Consider the following 22,191-nt stretch of genomic DNA (forward strand, 5'->3'; position numbering starts at 1 on the left):
CTGTGTGAGTGCCTGAGGGCCCTGCTCTTGCCACTTACCATCTGGCCCGGGGCGGGGCCTGAAGCCTCAAAAGGACTGCTCTGCTGCCCAGGAGGACTCCCCTGTGTGAGTGCCTGAAGGCCCTGCTCCTTCCTGCCACTTACCATCTGGCCTGGGGCGGGGCCTGAAGCCTCAAAAGGACTGCTCTGCTGCCCAGGAGGACTCCCCTGTGTGAGTTCCTGAGGGCCCTGCTCCTTCCTGCCACTTACCACCTGGCCCAGGGCGGGGCCTGAAGCCTCAAAAGGACTGCTTTGCTGCCCAGGAGGACTCCCCTGTGTGAGTGTCTGAGGGCCCTGTTCTTGCCACTTACCATCTGGCCTGGGGCGGGGCCTGAAGCCTCAAAAGGACTGCTCTGCTGCCCAGGAGGACTCCCCTGCCCAGGAGGACTCCCCTGTGTGAGTGCCTGAGGGCCCTGCTCCTTCCTGCCACTTACCACCTGGCCCAGGGCAGGGCCTGAAGCCTCAAAGGGACTGCTCCTGCCACTTACTATCTGGCCCAGGGTGGGGCCTCACAAGGACAGTTGTTGCTACTGATGCTGCTACTGCCCAGGAGGACCCGGAGGGGTGCAGAGTTCTTTTTAACATGTTTTAAAATTTTCCTTTCCCTTTAGATTTTTTATATATGGGGGTGGGATGGATGTTTGGGTGGGCTTGGGAATTTGTTAGATTTTGATGAATTTGTAATTTTTGCAGTTTTTATTTGTATTGTTTTATTGTTTTCTGGGTTGTTTTTGTTTTTTGTTTTTATTGTTTTAAGGTTTTATTGTTTTAGGCTGCGAAAGAATAACATTAATTGCCATCAATGGAGGCTACTATGAGGCTTGGGATTGCTACCATGGAGGGGTGAGGGAGGTATGGCAGTGGGGGCAGATGTTATAGGCAAAGGGGATCGAGATATGGATATGCTCGTACCCCTTCCAATCTGCACCTCATCCCGAGGGACAAGGGTAGGGTGAGCAAGGATTACTCACCTCCGTCACTACTGCTGTGCAATGCCAGGTCTATAGGCAACAAAACCGCCACCCTGCGAGATTTCTTTACCTCGCAGGGGTCGACCTGGCTTGTGTGACGGAGACCTGGGTGCGTGAAGGGGCAACAGTTACCTTACGAGAGATGGCGCCCCCGGGCTTCTCCGTCCTCCACCAGTCGCGGACTGTGGGCCGGGGGGGAGGGGTGGCATTATTAATCCGGGAAGATTGTCCTTTCAGGGCTCTACCATCGCCATTGATCCCTGGCATTAAATGTGTTGGCCTAGTGTGGGCTCCAAGAAGAGCTTGGCTGTCTGGCTGGTGTACCGGCCACCTAGCGCACCAGCAGCCACCCTGTCGGGCCTATTGGAGGCAGTGGCCGGCTGGGCCTTGGAGTTCCCTAACCTATTGGTATTGGGGGACTTCAACATCCATGCTGATGCCACTCCCTCCTCATAGGCTCTGGACCTGGTGTCTTCCATGGCGACACTAGGGCTCTCCCAGTTTGTTTCGGGCCCCACACATCAAGCAGGCCACACGCTGGATTTGATCTTTGGCGTAGGTATAGATGTGATCATGTCTCCTTCGATGAAGGTGCCATGGTCTGATCACTACGCTCTGAAAGCCAGGATTGACTTTCCACCCCCACCCTGCTTAGGTGACGAGCCGATTTGGGCTCGCCCGCAGAGGCTGATGGACCCTGATAGATTCCGCCAAGCCTTGTGGGACCTTGCTCCCCCGGCGACTCATTGACTGAGCTTGTTGAGGGCTGGAATATCCAGCTCCTGGCAGCCATCGATGAGATCGCACCTAAGCGCCCTCTGCGACCCCACAGAAACCGGGCTCCCTGGTTTACCGAGGAGCTCCGGAAAATGAAGGGGGACCTCAGACGGCTAGAGCGAGTATGGCGGGGTGCCCGTGACGGAGCCTCAAGAACATCTTATAGGGCTTTTATGAAAACCTACGAGATGGCGGTGAAGGCTGCTAAGAAGTCTTACTGCTCGGCCTCCATTGCATCTGCTAGCTCTCGCCCGGCGCAGTTATTTAGTATAATTAGGTCTTTAACGTCCCTTGAGGGACAGCCAAATTTAAATAACAATTTGACACACAGCTGTGAGGCATTGCGAGCTTTTTTGCGGAGAAGGTCTTGTTGCTCCACCATGACCTCCCTGCCAATTTGGATACAATAAAGGAACTGGAGGCCCCTCGACTGTCCTCGGGTCCAGTATTGGACCACTTTGACCGGATATCCCCAGCCGATGTGGACAGACTCCTCCGAGCTGGAAAGCCCACCACCTCTCCTCTCGACCCGTGCCCATCTTGGCTGATTAGAGAGTGTCCAGACGAGGTGCGGGCCCTCCTGGGGGATATCATCAATTTGTCCCTTGGCACCGGGATATTCCCAGGGGAATTGAAGGAGGCAGTGGTGCGCCCGCTCTTAAAGAAAACATCATTAGATCCTTTAGATCTATCCAATTACCGCCCGGTTTCGAATCTTCCGTTCCTGGGTAAGGTGATTGAGAGAGCAGTTGCTGAACAGCTTGATAGGTTTCTGGATGAAACATCGGCTCTGGATCCATTCCAGTCCGGCTTCCGCGCTGGTCATGGGACCGAGACAGCTCTGGTGGTCCTAACAGATGATCTTCGTAGACAGCTGGATCGAGGCGGGTCGGGGCTGCTGATTCTTCTAGATCTGTCAGCAGCTTTCGACATGGTCGATCACGAACTCCTGGACCACCGCCTTGCTGACATGGGGATCCAGGGCACAGTCCTTCAATGGCTGTGCTCGTTTCTCTCTGGTCGGGGACAGAGGGTGGTGCTTGGGGGGAAATTGTCATCGCGCCACTCCTTGGTGTGTAGAGTACCTCAGGGTGCGATACTCTCCCCGATGCTTTTCAACATCTTTATGTGCCCCCTCGCCCAGCTTGTCTGGAGTTTTGGGCTGGGTTGCCATCAGTATGCCGATGACACCCAACTCTATCTGTTGATGGATGGCCATCCTGACTTGGCCCCAGACACACTGACCAGATGTTTGGAAGCTGTGGCTGGATGGTTACGTGGGAGCCGGTTGAAGCTAAATCCTTCGAAGACAGAGGTCCTGTGGCTGGGACGGGACGATATGGGATTGGGGGGGCAACTCCCATCTCTTGCGGGGGCGCAATTAGTGTCAGCACCGTCCGTTAAGAGTTTGGGTGTAATCTTCGACACCTCCCTTTCCATGGAGGCGCAGATTGCAGCTATAACAAAGGCGGCATTTTTCCATCTCCGCCAAGCTAAGCAGTTGGCTCCTTACCTCTCTCGCCCTGACCTAGCCACTGTGATCCACGCGACGGTCACCTCCAGACTGGATTATTGTAACTCGCTCTACATGGGGCTGCCCTTGAGACTGACCCAGAAACTCCAGCGGGTGCAGAATGCTGCAGCGAGACTCCTTACGGGGTCTTCGCTGCGAGATCACATTCACCCTATACCAGCTGCACTGGCTCCCGGTGGAGTCCAGGATCAGGTTTAAGGTGCTGGTTTTAACCTTTAAAGCCCTATACGGCCTAGGACCCTCTTACCTACGGGACCGCCTCTCCTGGTATGCCCCACAGAGAAACTTACGGTCTTCAAATAAAAACATCTTGAAGGTCCCAGGCCACAGAGAAGTTAGGCTGGCCTCAACTAGAGCCAGGGCTTTTTCGGCTGTGGCTCCGATCTGGTGGAACACTCTGTCACAAGAGACTAGGGCCCTGCGGGACTTGACATCTTTCCGCAGGGCCTGCAAGACAGAGCTGTTCCACCAGGCCTTTGGCCAGGGCACAGCCTGACTCCCTCCCTCGACAATCTTCGCAGAGCTCTGGCCCAATGGCTGCCAGTGGCTTGATTTGAATTAATTTTATAATGAATGGTTTAGAGTGTTGTTTGTGCTGTACTTTTGTACTGTTTTATTGTTGTTAGCCGCCCTGAGCCCAGCTTCGGCTGGGGAGGGCGGGATATAAATAAAATTTATTATTATTATTATTATTATTATTATTATTATTATTATCATCATCATCCTTGAAACAATGCCTGTGAAATTGTGAATCTCTTCTCCTTTCCTGTCTTAGGGAAACAAAATGGCTGCCGCCTCCACCTGTGTACTGCTGGTGTGGCCTGGCTTAAGTGGGGAAAGGCATCAAAAGACAAGGCAAGCTGAGGCTGACTGACTGACTATAAAGGAGGCAGACAGGATTTTGTACAAGATTTTGGGAGGCCCTAAAGTGTGGGCCCATGGGCTGTTGCCCAGTTTGTCTGCCCTCAAGACCACCAGGTAGGGCTGGGAGAGACCCTCGTCTGAAACTTTAGAGAACTGCTGCCGGTCAGTATAGACCAGTGTTTCCCAAACTTGGGCCTCCAGCTGTTTTTGGCCTACAGGTCCCATCATCCCTGACCACTGGCCTTGCTAGCTAGGGATGATGGGAGTTGTAGTCCAAAAACAGCTGGCGACCCAAGTTTGGGAAACATTGGAATAGACAATACTGGTCTATTTATTTCTCTAAAAATATTTATAGACCGCCCTTTCACAAAACAGGGCTGATCTCAATGGACCAATGGTCTGGCTTGGAATAAAGCAGCTGCCTATGTCGTCCCCAAAAATGAAAATATCAAGTTTTTACATTCACTGTGCCTGACTAGATAAGCAGGATTTGCCTTATGGATCTCCACCTGCTGCGTAGCTTCTATCCATTTAAATGTGGTAATAATCCTCCTTGCAGTTGTTAATGGAACCCTTTTTCCAGCCCAGGATCAACCTTTTGTGACCTTTGGCTACAAAGAAGACTGGCACAAATCCAAGAGTAAGCCCCAAAGTTGACGTGCAAAGCTAGGATACGAGGCACTTCTCACAGACCCCTGAAATTCTCATTTCTTGAGCATCTGAGAAGCTACTATGACATACAGCTTTGAAATCTTTCAAGGGAAAGTGGTGGGGACATTGTGTGGCATATTAAGTACATCGGCCCATTCCACCCCCCCCCCAGCCCACCATTTCCTACCCAATCCTAACACTCATCCCATGCACTCTGCTTTCTCAACAGGGCCCTTATGAAACACACAGAGGGGGAAAAACCACCATTGGAAGGGATACTTCTGGATCAACAAGGGGGAAAACAGCGAGGCTTTGGAAAATGTCCAATGACAATCTCCCTGCGGCGTCCACGATGGATTTATAAGGAAATTATAGCCCTAAAACAAAAATGAGCTAAGGCTTGCACGTAGCACTAATTTTCTTTGCAACCAAAGTAAGGGTTCTGAAATCTATTTCAGCTATTTCGATCATGCAGTCCAAGAGAAAATGTGTTTAAAGCAGTTGACCTGCTAAAGGTGAGGTGTTTCCTTGGTAACTGCTACAGATTACAAAACAGTCATTTGCTATGTGTGAAAGTGGCCTGCATTTAAGGCAGGGGCGTCAGACTGAAATGGACTAGGCGGCTAAATTCCCCACCAAGCTGATGCCCAGGGGCTGCACCAAAACAATGCAAAACATTGTCCTAACTGGAATTAACCAACTTGCACATCCACCTCAGGTTAGGTGCTGACACTGGAGAAATTAAAAACCACTTCTGCAGCTCTAGCAAGTTATCTAGTCTTCAACACTTACATAATGAAAGGAGGCCTAATTACATGCATAGAATAGTTTGTAGTTACATCAGAGCATTTAAAAAAAGTTTAATCAAAGGTTTGTGCATGAGGGAAAAATTATATTAGAACAATGGCACTCAAGGAAGGAAGGTTTAATCCTTTTGTCCCCAGTGGCAATCGTGACCAAATTCATCCTCCATGGGAGATTTCTTCGTACCACTAATTTCAGGGGTAAGGGTGGGGGTTCCTGTCAGGATCACAGCTCCTCACATGCTGTGTGAAGTGTAGGTGGGTTCCCACGAGGCAAGACACAGTGATAACAGTAAGAACCTTTATTGAACCAACAGAACTGGACAACAGGGGCAAAGCAACTGCTTATATACATTTCTGAAGGCCTGGGCCACTCCCACTCCCAATGTGACTGGCTGTCTAAACTTCCAAGCTACGAATCATGACTCAGAGTTTAAGGGCCAATGGCAGAGGCCCAAATCCTGAAATGTTCTGTGATTGGATATCATGTAGTCCAGACTCAAGCTCAGGCAAACACAAGACCACTGAATACATAACTGTGGTCCCAATGCAAATCCCTACCTCACCTCTATATTAAAGCAAGAGGGGGAAACTGATGTGCTTTCAAATCACACTATTAATGCATTTTATGCTTATGCCTTATGGAAACAATCAAAAACGATGAAATGATAACAGACAAAGCAACTGCTTTCCAAGCAACAAAAATGAAATGGTATTTGAGATGCAGAAATTAAGGGCAGCACTGGAGAGTTCATCTGGTGCACAGAGCTGGTGTGGTTCCCTGGACTGCAGGAACCCAGAAAACTTCCCTATTCTAAATCAGATTAAGATTGAGCAAAATATTTAAATCCAAGAAATTTGTGATCCCTGCTGTATATTTTGGAATTGCTGGATTCCAGCAACTTTTGAAATATCTCCACAGACCACAGTCTCACTACAGGAATTTCTCTTTAGCCACAATATATTGCTTCCTTCTTTCTTCGTGGCACTAATCTATTCTGTTGCCACAGCAACCAACAGAAGTTCAGGTACCAGTTTCCCAAATAACTCCTTTTGCACTGAAGAGTGTCAGCTATGGTGGTTTTGGGTAGTTCTTTGTTTTAAAAAGCCACTGCTGCAAGAGTTTGATGTACTGTACTTAATCCCCAGATTGCCTCACTAATTCCCAGCAATAGTCAAGGTTAGCCGCAAGGCAGCATTTTATATGTGATGATGACAATAGCACTTGAAACACAAAATGGACTGGAGCCACAGAGGGGAAATGGAGAGTGGTGCATACTTTTATGTGGCAGACCAATGGCTGCCACAGCAAACAAGTGTGAATGACATATGTGTGTGTCTTTTAAGCACCCATGGGTATGATTTGACCAAGAGTGGGGCCTGAACTCAGTACAAAGGCACACACTTCGCAGACTCAATGTGCCACATCTCTAGCCAGAAGTTTACATAAAGACCTTCTTGAGAAAAGACAAGACTGAGGAAAGAACACTGTTGACAAACCAGAAGTGGGAATAGTTAGGCACAGGGCTTTAGAGACCTCAATCCGGATTCAGAAGGAAGACTGCTAGGTACCAAATTGGACGATAGGACCATCTGGGTCAGTGCTGCCCACCCTAACTGGCGCTGTCTACAATGATTTACTCAGCTACTTCAGGGTTTTAGAAAGGAGTGCTCTTCTGTTCAGAGCCTGCTTGAAAGTCCTGCTCCCCCGGCACCTGGTTGGCCACTCTGAGAACAGGAACTAAATGAAACACTAGCCTGACCAATAGGCTCATCTTATTTTCTTATGTGTATTTCCCAGTCCTGTGGGACTTTTTTTTTTGCAGACAAAACATGTGGCCCACCATTGAGCTGTAGATTAGAGAGCTCCTGACCTTTTCAAAGGAGATGGGTGAGTGCTGTTTCTCATCTGCTGCCAACCAATTGAATAATCGTTTAAGCTTCGTAAACCAATCAACGCATCCCAAACCCACCCTCAGAGGACCATGCTATGTATGATGGTGCACAACGTTGCTTTTCCACTGTTGACCTATGTGACTAGTTCAGAGGCCATTGCTTTTCGTTATGTTGTGAACAGCTTACTTTTAGCAATTTGGCAACTGTCACGAGCTGTGTCTCCTCCAAGGTGTCCTTCCTCCAAGATCTGTCTGCCCAGTTTCTCCCGAGCGATTATTTCTTCCCCTCCCTTCTCATTACTTTAATAGCAGCTTATCTGAGAATAGGAGAGAGTTTAGTTTGTCTTAATCACCTATATATCACTTAGAAGTAGCACAGAGGTAGCCTGACTCAATGCTTTATTAATTCTCTTTGCTGTAAAGTGTCAAGAAGTCAATAGCCATCCAAAACTAGTCTGTAATGAATTAGGAATAGTGGATTCATTGACAGAAACACAGAATAGAGCTGGGCACCCTCCCTCATTTGAAAACACACATTTTCTGCTTTAAAAACAAACATATTGTTTGTTCCAATTAAAAAGGGACAAATGTTACTCATTTCTCACATTTCCATTTTTAATTTTTCTTTTTTAAGGTGATATATATATGTGGAGAATACGTGATTGTATTGTTATCCACCACCCCAGCAGCAAGAGATTCCAGGATTCAGTTTCTTTGGAATGAAGGATTCTTCAGGATTCTTTGGAATGAAGGTCAGCAGAGACTGTGTTGTCTTTGGGACATATGGTTTAATTTTCACATATATACAACCTGAGTATAGGATGGAGAGGCACACAGCATTAACACCCCAACAGATCTTGTGTCTCCATTAGGTTTCCAGACATTCCCCAAATCTATTTTAGGTTCAGCACGAAGCAAAACGTATCTCTAGCTCCAGTTCTCTCATACAACAACTTTGGCTGTTCTTCTACCTAGCAACCAGGTGAGATCAGGAGGTGGGGGAAAGGCCAACCCATTTGTTTCTATGGCAGTGGTGCTTACGCTTTTGAGATGTAGATGTCAGGTACTTAGCTGCGTAGCTAGTCATTACCTTGACAAGAGGTCTGAAAGGCAGCAGCACGGCAACAGGCCTTTTTTTGCTGTGGCTCCAGCTTGTGGAATGCTCTCCCTAGGAAGACTCGCCTGGCACCTTTAGGTGCCAGCCAAAAACATTTCTTTTCTCTCAGGGCTTTGGCTAATTGAACCATCTATGGACTTTTAAACTGTTTCTGTTTGCTATTATGCTATGTATTTTTGTATTTTTATATCTGTGATCTTCAGATGAAACATGGTACAGAACTTTAATTAATAATAGGAGTAATAATAATAATAAATAATAATAATAATAATAGTTTGGTTGGTCCATCAGGTTCCCTCTTATACATTCTAGCCTCACTGATACAGAGTCATAGGTTTTAGAAGGTACGCAGGCTGACTCCTAAAATTCATGACAATATAATTTCCACAGCATGTGTGGTTTTACCTGGCAGGATACATACACCAAAACCACACCTTGAGCCTATCATGTTTATTCAAAGTAAAACACATGTTGTTCACTAAAGCCGACTCTCATCCTAAGCACACATAATATCAAAATCCTAGTTCTATTATACATATTTTATTTAGCAGAACAAAGTTAGCATAGATGAATTCACTGCAAATTCTGCTCTCCACAGGACATCATCAGTATACAGATTTTAAACACCTTTCGTAAGTTGTGTGGTGCTTTTATCCCTTACTGAAACCACCTTAAATCTGACTCTCCCAATGTACTTAGCTGTGCAATGATTGCTCTCACACGGATGTTTTTGTCTGTATTAAAACCAGACCTCCAGTTAATAAAGGACCAGGTAGAAGTTGTTTTCCTTTGGGTCTGTCTTCTTTCTTCTTAGAGAATTGCAGGGGAGAAGGATGAGAAACATCCATTTTAATCTCTCTTCAGTCCCTGACCTCTCAAAATGGAGGCCTTAGCCGGACTGCCTCTTCCTACAGCATGAGAGAATAGATCGGGTGACTAGATCCCCAGTAAACTCTCCACACAATCATGTACAAAGCTACACCTATCGGAGCAGGAAATGCTATTTGTTGTGAATGTTTATTTCACCTCTTCTGGTAGTTTCAAGACTCGTAGCAGCTCCCAAGTTGGACTCGTACATCTCCTGAAAGGCCAAGCATACTAACACCCAGGTAGCAATTACTTGCTTCCTGATGTTTGTTTTGTTCGTGCATGGCAGGTACCCTTGCAGAAAGTGTACCTGTGGATAGATAGAGAGCTGCAAATATGCTGCAAACCAGCCCTTTTGTCCTCATTTGGCCTGGACGTCTACAACTGTGGCGATCAGAACAACAGTCATAAAGGCCTTGAAACCTCCCTCCTTGGCTGCTGACTACTGGAAAATTGAAAGGGTCCTAGGTTTCTGAGGGGAAATGATGTTTTCCTCCCGCCACTTATATTTTATTAAATTTTAAAAAAATTCACATATACATTCCAATACATAATATTTCTTTTCTTTTCTTTTGTTGGCTTCCCATCCCATTTTCCATGGTGTTTTTTTATTTCTCATCCTTGCTGCACCCTGTCTTCTCTCTCTTATACCACAACAATAATACAAGAATCTCTTAATTCCTTCTGTTGCTCATAGTTCAAATCCTGCCTGCGAATTCATCATACAGTAATATTTCTTTAAATAGGCTTCCGTTCTTCCACAAAACAATCGTCGTTGGAGGGGAAATGATCTGTTACAGCTTGTATGGCATTGCCTGAAATCAAAGGAGGAAAAGAAAAGCAGACCTACTTCGATAATAACAACACACATTACTACTACTACTTTAGGTTTCTGTTTACCTTTCATTATAAGAACCCAGCGCAGGTTACAACAATATAAAAATTCTATATTCGAGTTTAATGTGCAATCGGGAGAATAGGGCGGTCCTTAAATATATGTGTGTCAGGTGTCAAGGGCTAGGGAAAACAGGTATATTTTTGCCATATAACAGAAGCTATGCAACAAGGATGCCAGATACACCACTGTAGAAAAGGCAGTTCCATAGCTAAGGGGCCACCACAGGGAATGCTGTCTCCTAAGCCGTCCACTCCAAAACTTCTGTGGTCCCAATCTTCACAGTGATGTATTACCTGGCATCTCCTTCAGTTGGAAGTGTTAAAAATAAACATGAGTATGCAATTCTAGTGGGAATATAGGCTTCTTAAGGTAAGCATGGCAGCAATGGTTTTAAAAACCAAGTTCAGGCTGAATGTGTTCATGAAAGTGTTATGGCACTGCTGTACAGTGGTACCTCGGGTTACATACGCTTCAGGTTACATACGCTTCAGGTTATAGACTCCGCTAAACCAGAAATAGTACTTCGGGTTAAGAACTTTGCTTCAGGATGAGAACAGAAATCATGCTGCGACGACATCAGGAGGCCCCATTAGCTAAAGTGGTGCTTCAGGTTAAGAACAGTTTCAGGTTAAGAACGGACCTCCGGAACAAATTAAGTACTTAACCCGAGGTACCACTGTATTTTAATTTCAGTTTGTGTGACTTTTGGCAGCAAACCTCCCTCCCCCTAGTTTCTTCTTCTATCAATACTCGTTATGTCAAAAGTTTTTGTCCAGCTGGAACGTTTGCAGATCACAGATTTGTCAAAGTATATATATTATAATCTCAGAAATATTTTCTGCCTTGAAATTATTTTGTTCCAAAAATACCATCAAATCTCTCACATGCTGCAGTGTGCTACGGATGTTGTCATTGGATGACTTGTACGTACTCTCTTGAAAAGGAATTGTAAGACCCGGGGGACCAGAAGTGCTGACTGCACTAACCTGCTCCCATCAGCCAAAGGCCTTGTCTTCCAAGGCTTCAAGCTCCCCAAGAAGTTATTTGGAAAAAAGGGAATGTATTGCCCAGGGGCCAAGAGCCTCGCTGACTGAGTCAAGCTTGACTGGGTGTAAGAGCTGCTATCCCACAGATAGAATTGCAGTTTTGTGTAATTTCCCCCCTGCTATAATTGGTCCCTCGGGAAACACATAGCACTTCCTGTTAATTTTACTGAAACCAGTGTTTGGAAAGTACTTTCAGAGACATACATGGGAAAGCACCGGAGAATATCAAGTACAGCCATTAATGGAAAAAGCCACCCCATATTTCCACAGTATTTTCAGGATTGGTGTTTTATTTTTCATAAAATTATTATTATTATTATTATTATTATTATTATTATTATTATTATTTTCATTTGTATCCCGCCCTCCCTGACCAAGGCTGGGCTCAGAGTGGCTAACATTATAAAAACAACACAATATGCATAAAAACAGACATCAATTAATGAAAATACATCTTAAAATTAATTCAGACAAGTTAAAATCTGGGCAGGTGGCAATTATCAGGTTTCATTTGAGAGTGGTTAATACTTGCCAGGACCAACTGTTTCCACTCACTGGCAGAGGAACATGGTGGGGTGCCACTGCGGCTGCCCCCCCCCGGGCACCACGCCCCTGCAGGCAGCACGCCATGCCCCCAGGAAGCATGCCACACTCCCAGGGCACGTGCCACACCCCCGGGACACGCGTCAGCCACACCCACGCCTGCTCTCCGCCCCCCGCTGGAGCTTGAAGCTCCGCCACTGTTTCCACTGAGCATACAAGGACCTGTGAGCTGGTTGGGGGCCTCCTTCGGGTTTGTTTTATACAATAGAAGGTAAGTCAAACTGCATCCTGCCCAAAGGCCTGGTGGAACAGTTCTGTCTTGCAGGCCCTGCGGAAAGATGTCTTCATCAGCATCAGCCTCCCCATCAATCAGGTCACAGGCCCATCTAGTCTAGCATCCTCTTCCTCGTGATTCCCAGTTACTGACATTCAGAGTCCTACTGTCTCTAACAGTGGAGGTAGAACATAACCACTGTGGCAAGTAGCCACTGATAGCCCTATCTGTGAATTTCTTTAAAGCCATCCAGCTTTTAAAGCCATTATCTTTATAGTACTCCATATTAAGATCGGGCATGGGCTGAAGTGGAAAATTAGAATTATTGACAACAGTGACCCAGTGAGCTTCATGGCTGAGAGGGGATTTGAACCTGTGCCTTCCTAGTTCTGGTCTGATCTGAAATTCTAACAACTAAACCACTCCCTTGACTCAGAAAATTTTGCTGCGCAGGCACTGGTTGTATTATGTGTGCACACAAGAGTCATTTGTCTCCAGTACGACTTTACAGGTTAGGATTGGCTCTGTACAGTCCAAAAAAGCAGCAATGTTAGCAAAATCACTTAAATAACACCACCCCACCCCACCCCACTCACCATTTCCCCCTCCACCTCTTTCCCCCTTTTTTCCCTAACCTAACACTGTATGTAACACTAATGTCTCACAACAAATGAAACTGATCTGTAGAAAACACAGCTTGAAAAAAGAGACAATGCACATATTTTTGCAAACTAAGATATCTTTAATAAAATATATATATTTAAAAGAAAAACAACACAGCTGAAGGTCAAAGCCCTGACAACACTTCATTGAGAAAACTGAACAAAGCAGTGTCTGAGGAGAGATAAACAAAGATAGTTTGTCTTTCTGAGTTCAGGCCTTGTGTACACAGCACAGAGACATTCAACCAAACATATAGAGGAAAGCTCTCTCAGAACTACACAGCCAATCAGAGCCCACGCTACCTCAGGGTAGATCATGCCACTCCACCAGGTTGCTAAGCAACACCTGACTTTAAAACTAGCAGAATTAACCCTTAAGTTATGAACTGAATGATCCCTGCTGTTGCACTTCTAAAAAGTAGATACCATGCAATTTGCATCTGGAGTACACAAGGCTTTCTGTTTGTTTCCAAGGCTTTCTGTTTGTTTCTATTCCAATACATTGGGAATAGGGAACGTATGGCCCCCCAGATATTGTTGGACTCTCAACTCCCATCATCAACTCCTCAGCCAGCCTGGCCAGTGTAGCTCAACATCATCTATAGGTTTGCATGCCCCCCCCCCCCCGAATCCCTGATGCAAACTTTTGAATAATCGTTTGTACCAAGAAACACAATAAACACATTTATGTACATTTATGATAGTTGGGTAGGACACATGCACTGGGTACATAAATATAACTGGCTCCTTTGTCCTGTTGACAAAAAAAACCCTACTCTTTTGGAAAACACTTTAAAGTACAGTGTTCAGGAATTTCTAGCTATAAGGGTTTCTTTTATAAAACTGTCTCTTTTGTTCCCAGAAATGCGTGTGTGTCTGTGCGCACCTTTCCTGCCACTGCCAGTGGGTGTCCCAAACTATTCTAAAAACAGATGTCACGAAGACTTTTAAGCTAGGAAGGGAAAGCACCAGAGCTCAGAAAGGAGGTTCTTGAGGCAAAATTGCCCTGTTTTTCAAAAGGGAATGTTCGCAGGAGTCCTGAGCCTTGGACAGCAGGAAACATCATGAAGTATTTAGTCTCTTTTGGCAAGCCAGGTAATTCTCCCTTCATCAAAGCGACATTGCAAGGCCGAACATTTCTCAGCAGAAAGCAGAGAAATCACCAGCCTGATTTCCTACCTTATATAAAGTGAGTTTCTTCTCACCAGTTCATGTCGAAGAATTAGTTCCCTTGTTATTTTCCCCTGCTCAGTCTTTTAAATGCTGACTCACATGGCCATGTTGTGGGGGGCAGGGGCTCTGTAGGGGAATGTTAATGCACTGTGAGGTCCTGCAAAACCATCCTCACCTTTGGTCTTATCACACAACAGGAAAACTACATTCAAGCATCTTTCCACATACTCTATTTGCACCATAATTTCTCCCATATTGTATTGGTGGTGGAATTCAGCCTGAGAGATGTTGGCTTGCCTGAGGATGAGTTCTTGGCTGAGTATTTGAACATGGGACGCGGGTGGCGCTGTGGTCTAAACCACTGAGCCTCTTGGGCTTGCTGATCAGAAGGTCAGTGGTTTGAATCCCTGCGACGGAGTGAACTCCCGTTGCTCTGTCCCAGCTCCTGCCAACCTAGCAGTTCGAAAGCACACCAGTGCAAATAGATAAATAGGTACTGTGGCAGCGAGAAGGTAAATGGTGTTTCCATGTGCTCTGGTTTCCATCATGGTGTTCTGTTGCACCAGAAGTGGTTTAGTCATGCTGGCCACATGACCTGGAAAACTGTCTGTGGACAAACGCCAGCTCCCTCGACCTGAAAACGAGATTAGAGCCGCAACCCCATAGTTGCCTTTGACTGGACCTAACCATCCAGGGGTCCTTTACCTTACCTTTTACCTATTTGTACAGGTGGCTCCCAAAGTCTCTCAACCAGCACTATACCACACCAGCTCTTTAACATGCTATCATGTGACTTTGCAAATATGAATTGCTCCATGCTGTTGGTGGTGGCTCTTCTGCCTCAAAGACATGGCTGCGTGAATGCTTTCACGTATATATGGAAAAGGTAAAACCTTTACCATGGGCTTTGAAGTGTCATGGGCTTTGAAGACACTCAAACTCAGGACTCAAGGGAGAAACTTGGTAGGAGGAAGGCATGCTTGGCAAATCCACACCGTGATCAGCTCCCGCCCGGAAACCTATGTCCCCACTGTGGAAGGACGTGTGGATCCAGAATTGGCCTCCACAGTCACTTACGGACTCATTGTTAAAACCGTGTTTATGGAAAACAATATTACTCGGCTACAAGTGATCGCCAAAGAAGAAGATATATATGTGTGTGTGTGTGTGTGTGGAACTGGGGTGGGAATCACTGAAGGCACACAAGCTGTCAGAGTGATCTTGCCAAGTCTGACACCTTGGGTCATTGAAGGCCACCTTCAACAAGATTTTGTGTGCATGAGTCTCTTTGCGCCTGAGATACATACAGACATTATGCGATTTTCACCTTCTGTGCGTTTCTGCACTGTGCTTCCCTGCAGACCTGGGCATCTCATCTTAAAGAGAGGATTAGGAACAGTAATATCAGGACCTACATGGACCTTCTTTGAGAAAGATAAGCCACAATAATGAAGCTTAGGATGAAGAACTCTGATCTACCAGCAGAAGAAGAAGGAAAAAGTCTTATGCTATAAGGTGCTTAGCGTGATATTTCCTGCTCGTGGTAAGTCAGGGTAGGGGAGTAAAATTGAATAGGCCTACAATTCTGTGCCAGAACTCTAGAGACGGTTTTGAAACCAATCTCAATAATCCTGAGAATGTAGTTGTTTGTTTTTTGTTTCAAAAAACAAACAACTAGATTCTCCAGAATCAGTATCAAAACCCTAACACACACCCCCCCCCCCGGAAACTGCATTACCTTTGCTTAGCGTGCCCTGTGAGGCAATGGAGACTTTTTCAGGGAAAAAGTTTAAAGGCCTACCTAGGGGATTTTACCAAGACCATGCTTCTTATCAAGGAAGCCAGGCCAGAATCCTTCGAACTCCTGTTGGAAGGTTTATGGAGAATGAGAGCAAAGGATTAGAGGCGTATGACGGTTATAAATTACGAGGAAGGGCTTTGCTCCCATCTGTCTGCGTCTCAAACAGAAGAAAGGCTGAGAAACTCTTTCTGCAGAAAGGGTGAGTCTATGAGGGAAGCAGTTAGTAAGTCCTGTTATCCGTAAGCAGTGCCAGGGCTGCAGATGCATCTCTTAGCGCAAAATGTCAGAGGGAAGTCGAAAGAGTTCCAAATATAAAAGAAAGGAGTCATTTCACCCCTCAAGGATTCCACACATTTCTGATTTCTCATTCTCCTCTGCATCCTAAGGAAGGCACATACTCTGTCTGGTGTGGTCACCGCCGTGCAAGTCTCCGGAGCTCCTGCAGCCCTCATTAGATAAGCACGTGTGTTTTCAGAGTAGCAGCGTTCCTTGATGTCGGGCCACTAATTGTAATTCTGAATTATTCTGCCTTTCTCTGCTGTCCCCTGACAAATGGCTTGGCATGATGACAAGTAAACACCTTTATTAATAATATATAACCACGATAATTAAGAATGAAATGTTCCAGCAGAGCCAGCTAATTATTTATCATTTATCAAAGCCGCATGATGCAGCTTTAAATCACGTCTAGCTACACTTACGGAGGGAGGCAGAGGTTACTTTTTTCAGTGTGGGCTGCGAGGAACACGTCTCGCCACCCGTTCTCTCTGCGCCCCCCCCTTCAGCAAATTAAGAGAAAAACACCAGTGCAGGCCAATGGTCCATTTACTGCACCTCCACATAACAGAAATGACTGGTGGTGGGAAGGGGGAGAGGGCTGAAGCATGACTGTGTTCAAAGCATCTCCACCAATGTGCTGCCCCCCCCCTCTAATGTACATAAGAAGAGCCTGCTGGATCAGGCCAGGGGCCCAACTAGTCCAGTATCCTGTTCTCACAGTGGCTAACCAGGTTCCTGTGGGAAACCCACAAGCTGGACCCGAGCACAAGAGCACCCTACCCTTTCGTGGCTTCCAACAACTGGTATTCAGAAGCATTACTGATCACAGCCATCATGGCTAGTAGCCATCGATAGCCTTCCCCTTCATGAATCTGTCCAACCCTCTTCTAAAGCCATCCAAGTTGGTGGTCCATCACTGCCAGTATTTATTCACATGGTAAATACTTAGCATTTATCATATGGATCAGGGACTGGAGCCGTCATGGAGAGTTGGGTGTTGGGAACCTTTGCAAGTCCGTGGCTGCGCACCCTAGAGGACAGATTTCTGGGGGCCGTGTACCAGTAATAGGTGTGGGGGGTCAGAGGCAAAATTGGGGGAAAGAGGGCCTTTGTGGTAGTGGCACCCACCCTGTGGAACGCCCTCCCATTAGATGTCAAGGAGGTAAGTAACTATTTAAACTTTAGAAGACATCTGCAGGCGGCCCTGTACAGTGTTAACTGTTGCCCACATAGTTATTCCTTTACAGTGGTACCTCGGGTTACATACGCTTCAGGTTACATACGCTTCAGGTTACAGACTCCACTAACCCAGAAATAGTACCTTGGGTTAAGAACTTTGCTTCAGGATGAGAACAGAAATCGTGCTCCGGCGGCATGGCAGCAGCAGGAGGCCCAATTAGCTAAAGTGGTGCTTCAGGTTAAGAACAGTTTCAGGTTAAGTACGGACCTCTGGAACGAATTAAGTACTTAACCTGAGGTACCACTGTATAATGAAGCTTCTTAATGTGTAATGTCTTTTTTTAAAAAAAATAATTTTTATTAACCGACCAATCAAATCAAATCACATCACATAAATTCCAAATTACAAAGCCGAATTTTAAATTTTTGTTGAGGGGACCCATATTTCAAGTTCCGAAGGGGGATTCCGATCATCTTCTTGCTACTGCGTTAATATCCAAATCAGTCCAAATAAAGTTCATAATTCTATCCAGTCTTATCTTGCTGTTTCCACACCCCATCTTGTTCGTATATTTTTTTCTTTTTTTCTTTATGATCTCTTCTGATAATCTCCTTAAGCAGATAAACACCAATTATAATCCTGTGTGAATTTTTCCGTTCGTCCAATCCTCATATCGAGATGGTTTCCATATATCATCGCTTTTCATAAATAACATCGCTCTTTCCATCATTAATCTCGAATCTGTCGCTCTTAAGTCCCTCTGAGGAGTCTCACCCACAATATAAAAACAGTCCTCCCAGACTCAAGTCCTCCGACAGAGCTTGCCAACATGGCGACGGTATTTTTAACTGTGTCATTCCAAAGCTCTTATACTTTCCATGATCTTCTTAAAACATGCTTTGGTTAGAAAATTTATCTCCACACAGTCATAAATCCACGGCTTAAGTCATTAAAACGGCATTTCTGACTTGTGGGCGGGGGGGATTCTTGTTTAATCACATAGAGGAAAGAAAGGAAAGTTTTTCCCCCCTCCCCCATCCAGTCCCTTTGCCATACTGAGCCTTGGCGTATCTTCTCATGATTTATTCTTGTTCTTCCGACCCGTCTTGTTTATCATAGATCTCTTCAGTTAGCAGTCTTTACTCCCCCTCCTTCCTTGAAATATTTGCATTCGCTTCCTCCTAATTGTTTCTTTTGAAGTTCTTGCAGCTAGAGGCGCGGATCAGAGACAGCATCCAGGAGTGCCGAGATCCACAGGAGGGCATTCTGCCTAGTGCCCCCATCCCCACAAATTCGGGGGTGGTATAGGGCACAGCAGGCAAGGGCAGCCCCCCCCCACAACCTTGGGGGGGTAGGGAGGCTATTTACTCCCATCATAGCCTCCTAATTACCTCGTGTGGGTCGGAGAGATGTTACTGTCAGCCATCTTCTGATGCGCCCCTAGTGGCCCCTCTAATGTGTAATGTCTTATTATGTTTTTATATATGTTGGAAGCTGCCCAGAGTGGCTGCGGCAACCCAGTCAGATGGGCAGGGTAATAAAAACAACAACAATAGTACTAGTGCTAGTACTACTACTAGTAGTAGTAGTTGTTATAATAATACTAATAAGGCAGCACCTTAACCTTGTATAGCAGGCTTCTTTTCAGCCATGTAAAAGTCAGCAACCCTTCATCCTCACATTCCTCTCCAGCCTTCACCCATTGCAAGCAAGAGGCATTATCACAGTTACATGACACATTCCAGCCACAAGAAAGCATTTGAGGCGTTTGTGGATCAGGGCCAGTGTAGGGTGCAGCCTGTGGAGAGAAGGTGTGGCCCGAGAAGGTGGCCTGAAATAATGAAGAGCATTGAAAGCTGGATAAAGAGGCCTGGGGAGACACATTTGATCTCTGGCCTGCGGTTCCTTGCCAGCCCAATATTTTTTTGCTGTGTGAGGCCAGGACAAGACCGGCCCCTGTCCCGTTTTCAGTCTAAAGAAGTTGACAGAGCTGGCGGTTAGAATCTTACTTCAAAACTGGCAACGGCGTTGGTATTCTTCACTGAACTTATAGTTTAGGGGACACAGGCTGCCCAATGTTGCTGTGATCTGCTAACAAAGAGAAGTACCCGTGCTTTGGCTTCATATTGCAGGCATAGCAGGCCAAAATGTCTGCCATGGCTCTCTTGCTAAGAAAATCAATTTGGTAATATTCAATACAACACTGGAGGAGGCAGACAAATGTGCCAGTACCAAGGAGAGACAGAGACACCAGACAGCAAAGAAAGAACTGAGGCAAAAAAAAACCCCTACGAAAACAAATGCTGTGTCTTTCAGCGGCCACTAAATGACTCAGTGAGATAAAAGAAGTCTTGATTGTGGTACTCCGTACCTGGCTCTTTTTAGATTAATGTTACTGTACTGGGAATGTTAGTTTACGGTAGAATTCGCTGGAGTCTGAAGTGGTGCAATTGCAAAGCAATTTGTGGCTGAGGTAATTCACAACTGCTTCCCTTCGCAGCAGCTTTACAAAGAAAGCCAGATAAACCAAATTAAGCCGTGGGCTTGTTTTGTATCCCAGCAAACCACTGTGCAGTCCAACTTAAAAAAAAAAAAAAATCTGCAAGGCTCAGGCCGCAACCTAATTAATTTGCAGGGAATTACCTCCATCGCCAATTTATCTTATGCATGTTTACTATGAAGTAAAATCCACTGGGTTCAATAGGGCTTACTCTCGGAAGGAGTGCATAGGAATGCAGCCTTAAGATTTAAAACTGCAAAAAGGGCTCCAGCACCATGCCCATTAGGGACGTGGGTGGCACTGTGGGTTAAACCACAGAGCCTAGGGCTTACCGATCAGAAGGTCAGTGGTTTGAATCCCCGCAACAGGGTGATCTCCCGTTGCTCAGTCCCTGCTCCTGCCAACCTAGCAGTTCGAAAGCACGCCAAGTGCAAGTAGATAAATAGGTACCACTCCAGTGGGAAGGTAAACGGCGTTTTCGTGCGCTGCTCTGGTTCGCCAGAAGTGGCTTAGTCCTGCTGGCCACATGACCCAGAAGCTGTACGCCGGCTCCCTCGGCCAGTAAAGCGAGATGAGCGCCTCAACCCCAGAGTCAGTCACGACTGGACCTAATGGTCAGGGGTCCCTTTACCTTTACCATGCCCATTAAGCATCTTTTTCTCCGTTGCAAAAAAGGGAGGGAGGACCTTCATTTTGTCGGCAGTCTAGCTTGTAATGTACAGTTGGGTCACATTCACAAACGACCTATAGTTGTCTGTAGATGGCCTGAGCTTCTATTGCAAGTGCATTGAACATCCTGTCCATGCAGAAATAGCACACACGTTCTGGAGTTTAATAACACACGACCACAAGAACTGATTAACAACGTACAAATTACCCAACAAGCGATTCACTGATATTTTCAGGAACTGTTATGTTGTTCACTTTTTATTACCTGAAAATTCCACCATTGCCAAAAGCTTCCACATGATAGAAACTGCTTTCAAACAGAAGGGGGTGTGGGCAGGGCAGTGATAAAAGAAAACTGGAGAATTCAAAGCTCAAAATCTTCCCTCTACTCCTAATTTCTGTACAGCTGATTCCTCAATGGATTTATGGATGCAGTTTACTTCCTTCTGAGTCAAGGTCTTTTCCAAGTGGCGGTAAGTGATCTCGTAACAATGGCTGGTCCTTTTTGTCCTAGGAAACAAAAACCAGATGTTGGAGAGTTATACGTCAAATAAAAATATAGAGAGAATGAGTACACCCTCGCAGTTACTTCCTGCTTTTTCTTGTCTTGTTGTTAATTACATATGCTAGTACAAGGAATGGAGCATAATGCATAATTCACTTACAGGGAAACCAGCAAAATCTCTTTTGTAGTCCCACTTGTATCTCAAAGGTACAACCATCATGCTTTTCAACTTTTAACATTCTTTCCCCTCTTGAAACCCCGTACCAGTGGTTATGTGCCCCTCTGCTGAAGTGCCAGAGGAAAGTCAATTTTAAAATCAACGGGGTGTGTGTGTGTGTGTGTGTGTGTGTGTGTGTGTGTTTGCAACTGCACCTTGGGATCTTCTGCCTGCTGTGAAATATCTAAAAAGAAGAAGGGGGTCAGGAAGAGGAGGAGGTGAAGAAAACCCTAGCAGCTAAAGAGGCATATGTAAAATTCCCACTGATTATTAAACCAATGATTTACCTCAAACAAGTGAACCAATCCACATTCCCAAGTGCACAAAGGAACCAAACACACACACACACACACACACACACATTCAAAGGAGACAGGGTTTGGATGAGAGTGAGTATTATTTTACTCTGTAAAACACCATGTACATTGATGGTGGCAGGTAAATAAAAAATAACCCTTCATGCATGTGATGAAGTGGTCTCTGGTCCACAAAGCATATGCCACAATAAATCTGTTAGACTTTATGGTGCCACAAGGCTCTCTCCTGCATTTGATGTATGAGTCGTATTCTCAGCGTGTGTGTGTGTGCGTGCACACACCCACACCCCTAATGGGAGAGGGGACTGGGGAAGGTAAACAGTAGGGCCAAAAGGCCATTGAACGCAAGCTTAGGCCAGGATAAATCTGTTTGTCTTAACTGTGCTACAAGGCTCTTTTTTCTGTTTGTTGTAACACAGCTGTCCTGCCTGAATCCTAAAATAAATGTCCAATCACGCAAGTCGATTGACTTTTTAAAAAATCAACAAGCACGCGCTTGGTAATGTATTTAGACTGGTACCACACAGTCGTATTGTGCAGTGTTGTTCTGTATTAAATTTCTGTATGGGTTTCTTGGGGTGGGGGGGGATATTTATTACCCACCCTGGGA

The 22,191-nt window shown here is 45.7% G+C and overlaps 2 protein-coding genes across 2 annotated transcripts in view; one reads left to right on the forward strand and one right to left on the reverse strand.

Annotated features, from left to right (window-relative positions):
• Positions 1–22,191, forward strand: part of LOC308481798 (uncharacterized protein) — a gene marked incomplete at its 3' end in the record, with an annotated part of 231,645 nt that overhangs the window by 161,538 nt on the left and 47,916 nt on the right. The gene's annotated exons all lie outside the window — the stretch shown is intronic.
• Positions 20,762–22,191, reverse strand: part of FARS2 (phenylalanyl-tRNA synthetase 2, mitochondrial) — a 201,408-nt gene continuing 199,978 nt past the window's right edge. Inside the window, exon 9 of the mRNA XM_081014897.1 lies at positions 20,762–21,052. Within this exon, the coding sequence (XP_080871023.1) occupies positions 20,914–21,052 (139 nt within the window). The 3' untranslated portion in view covers positions 20,762–20,913. The remainder of the gene's footprint in view (positions 21,053–22,191) is intronic.

This window comes from Podarcis pityusensis (genome assembly GCF_964106645.2).
Source record: "Podarcis pityusensis genome assembly, chromosome: 7".
In the NCBI taxonomy this organism is placed as follows: domain Eukaryota; kingdom Metazoa; phylum Chordata; class Lepidosauria; order Squamata; family Lacertidae; genus Podarcis; species Podarcis pityusensis.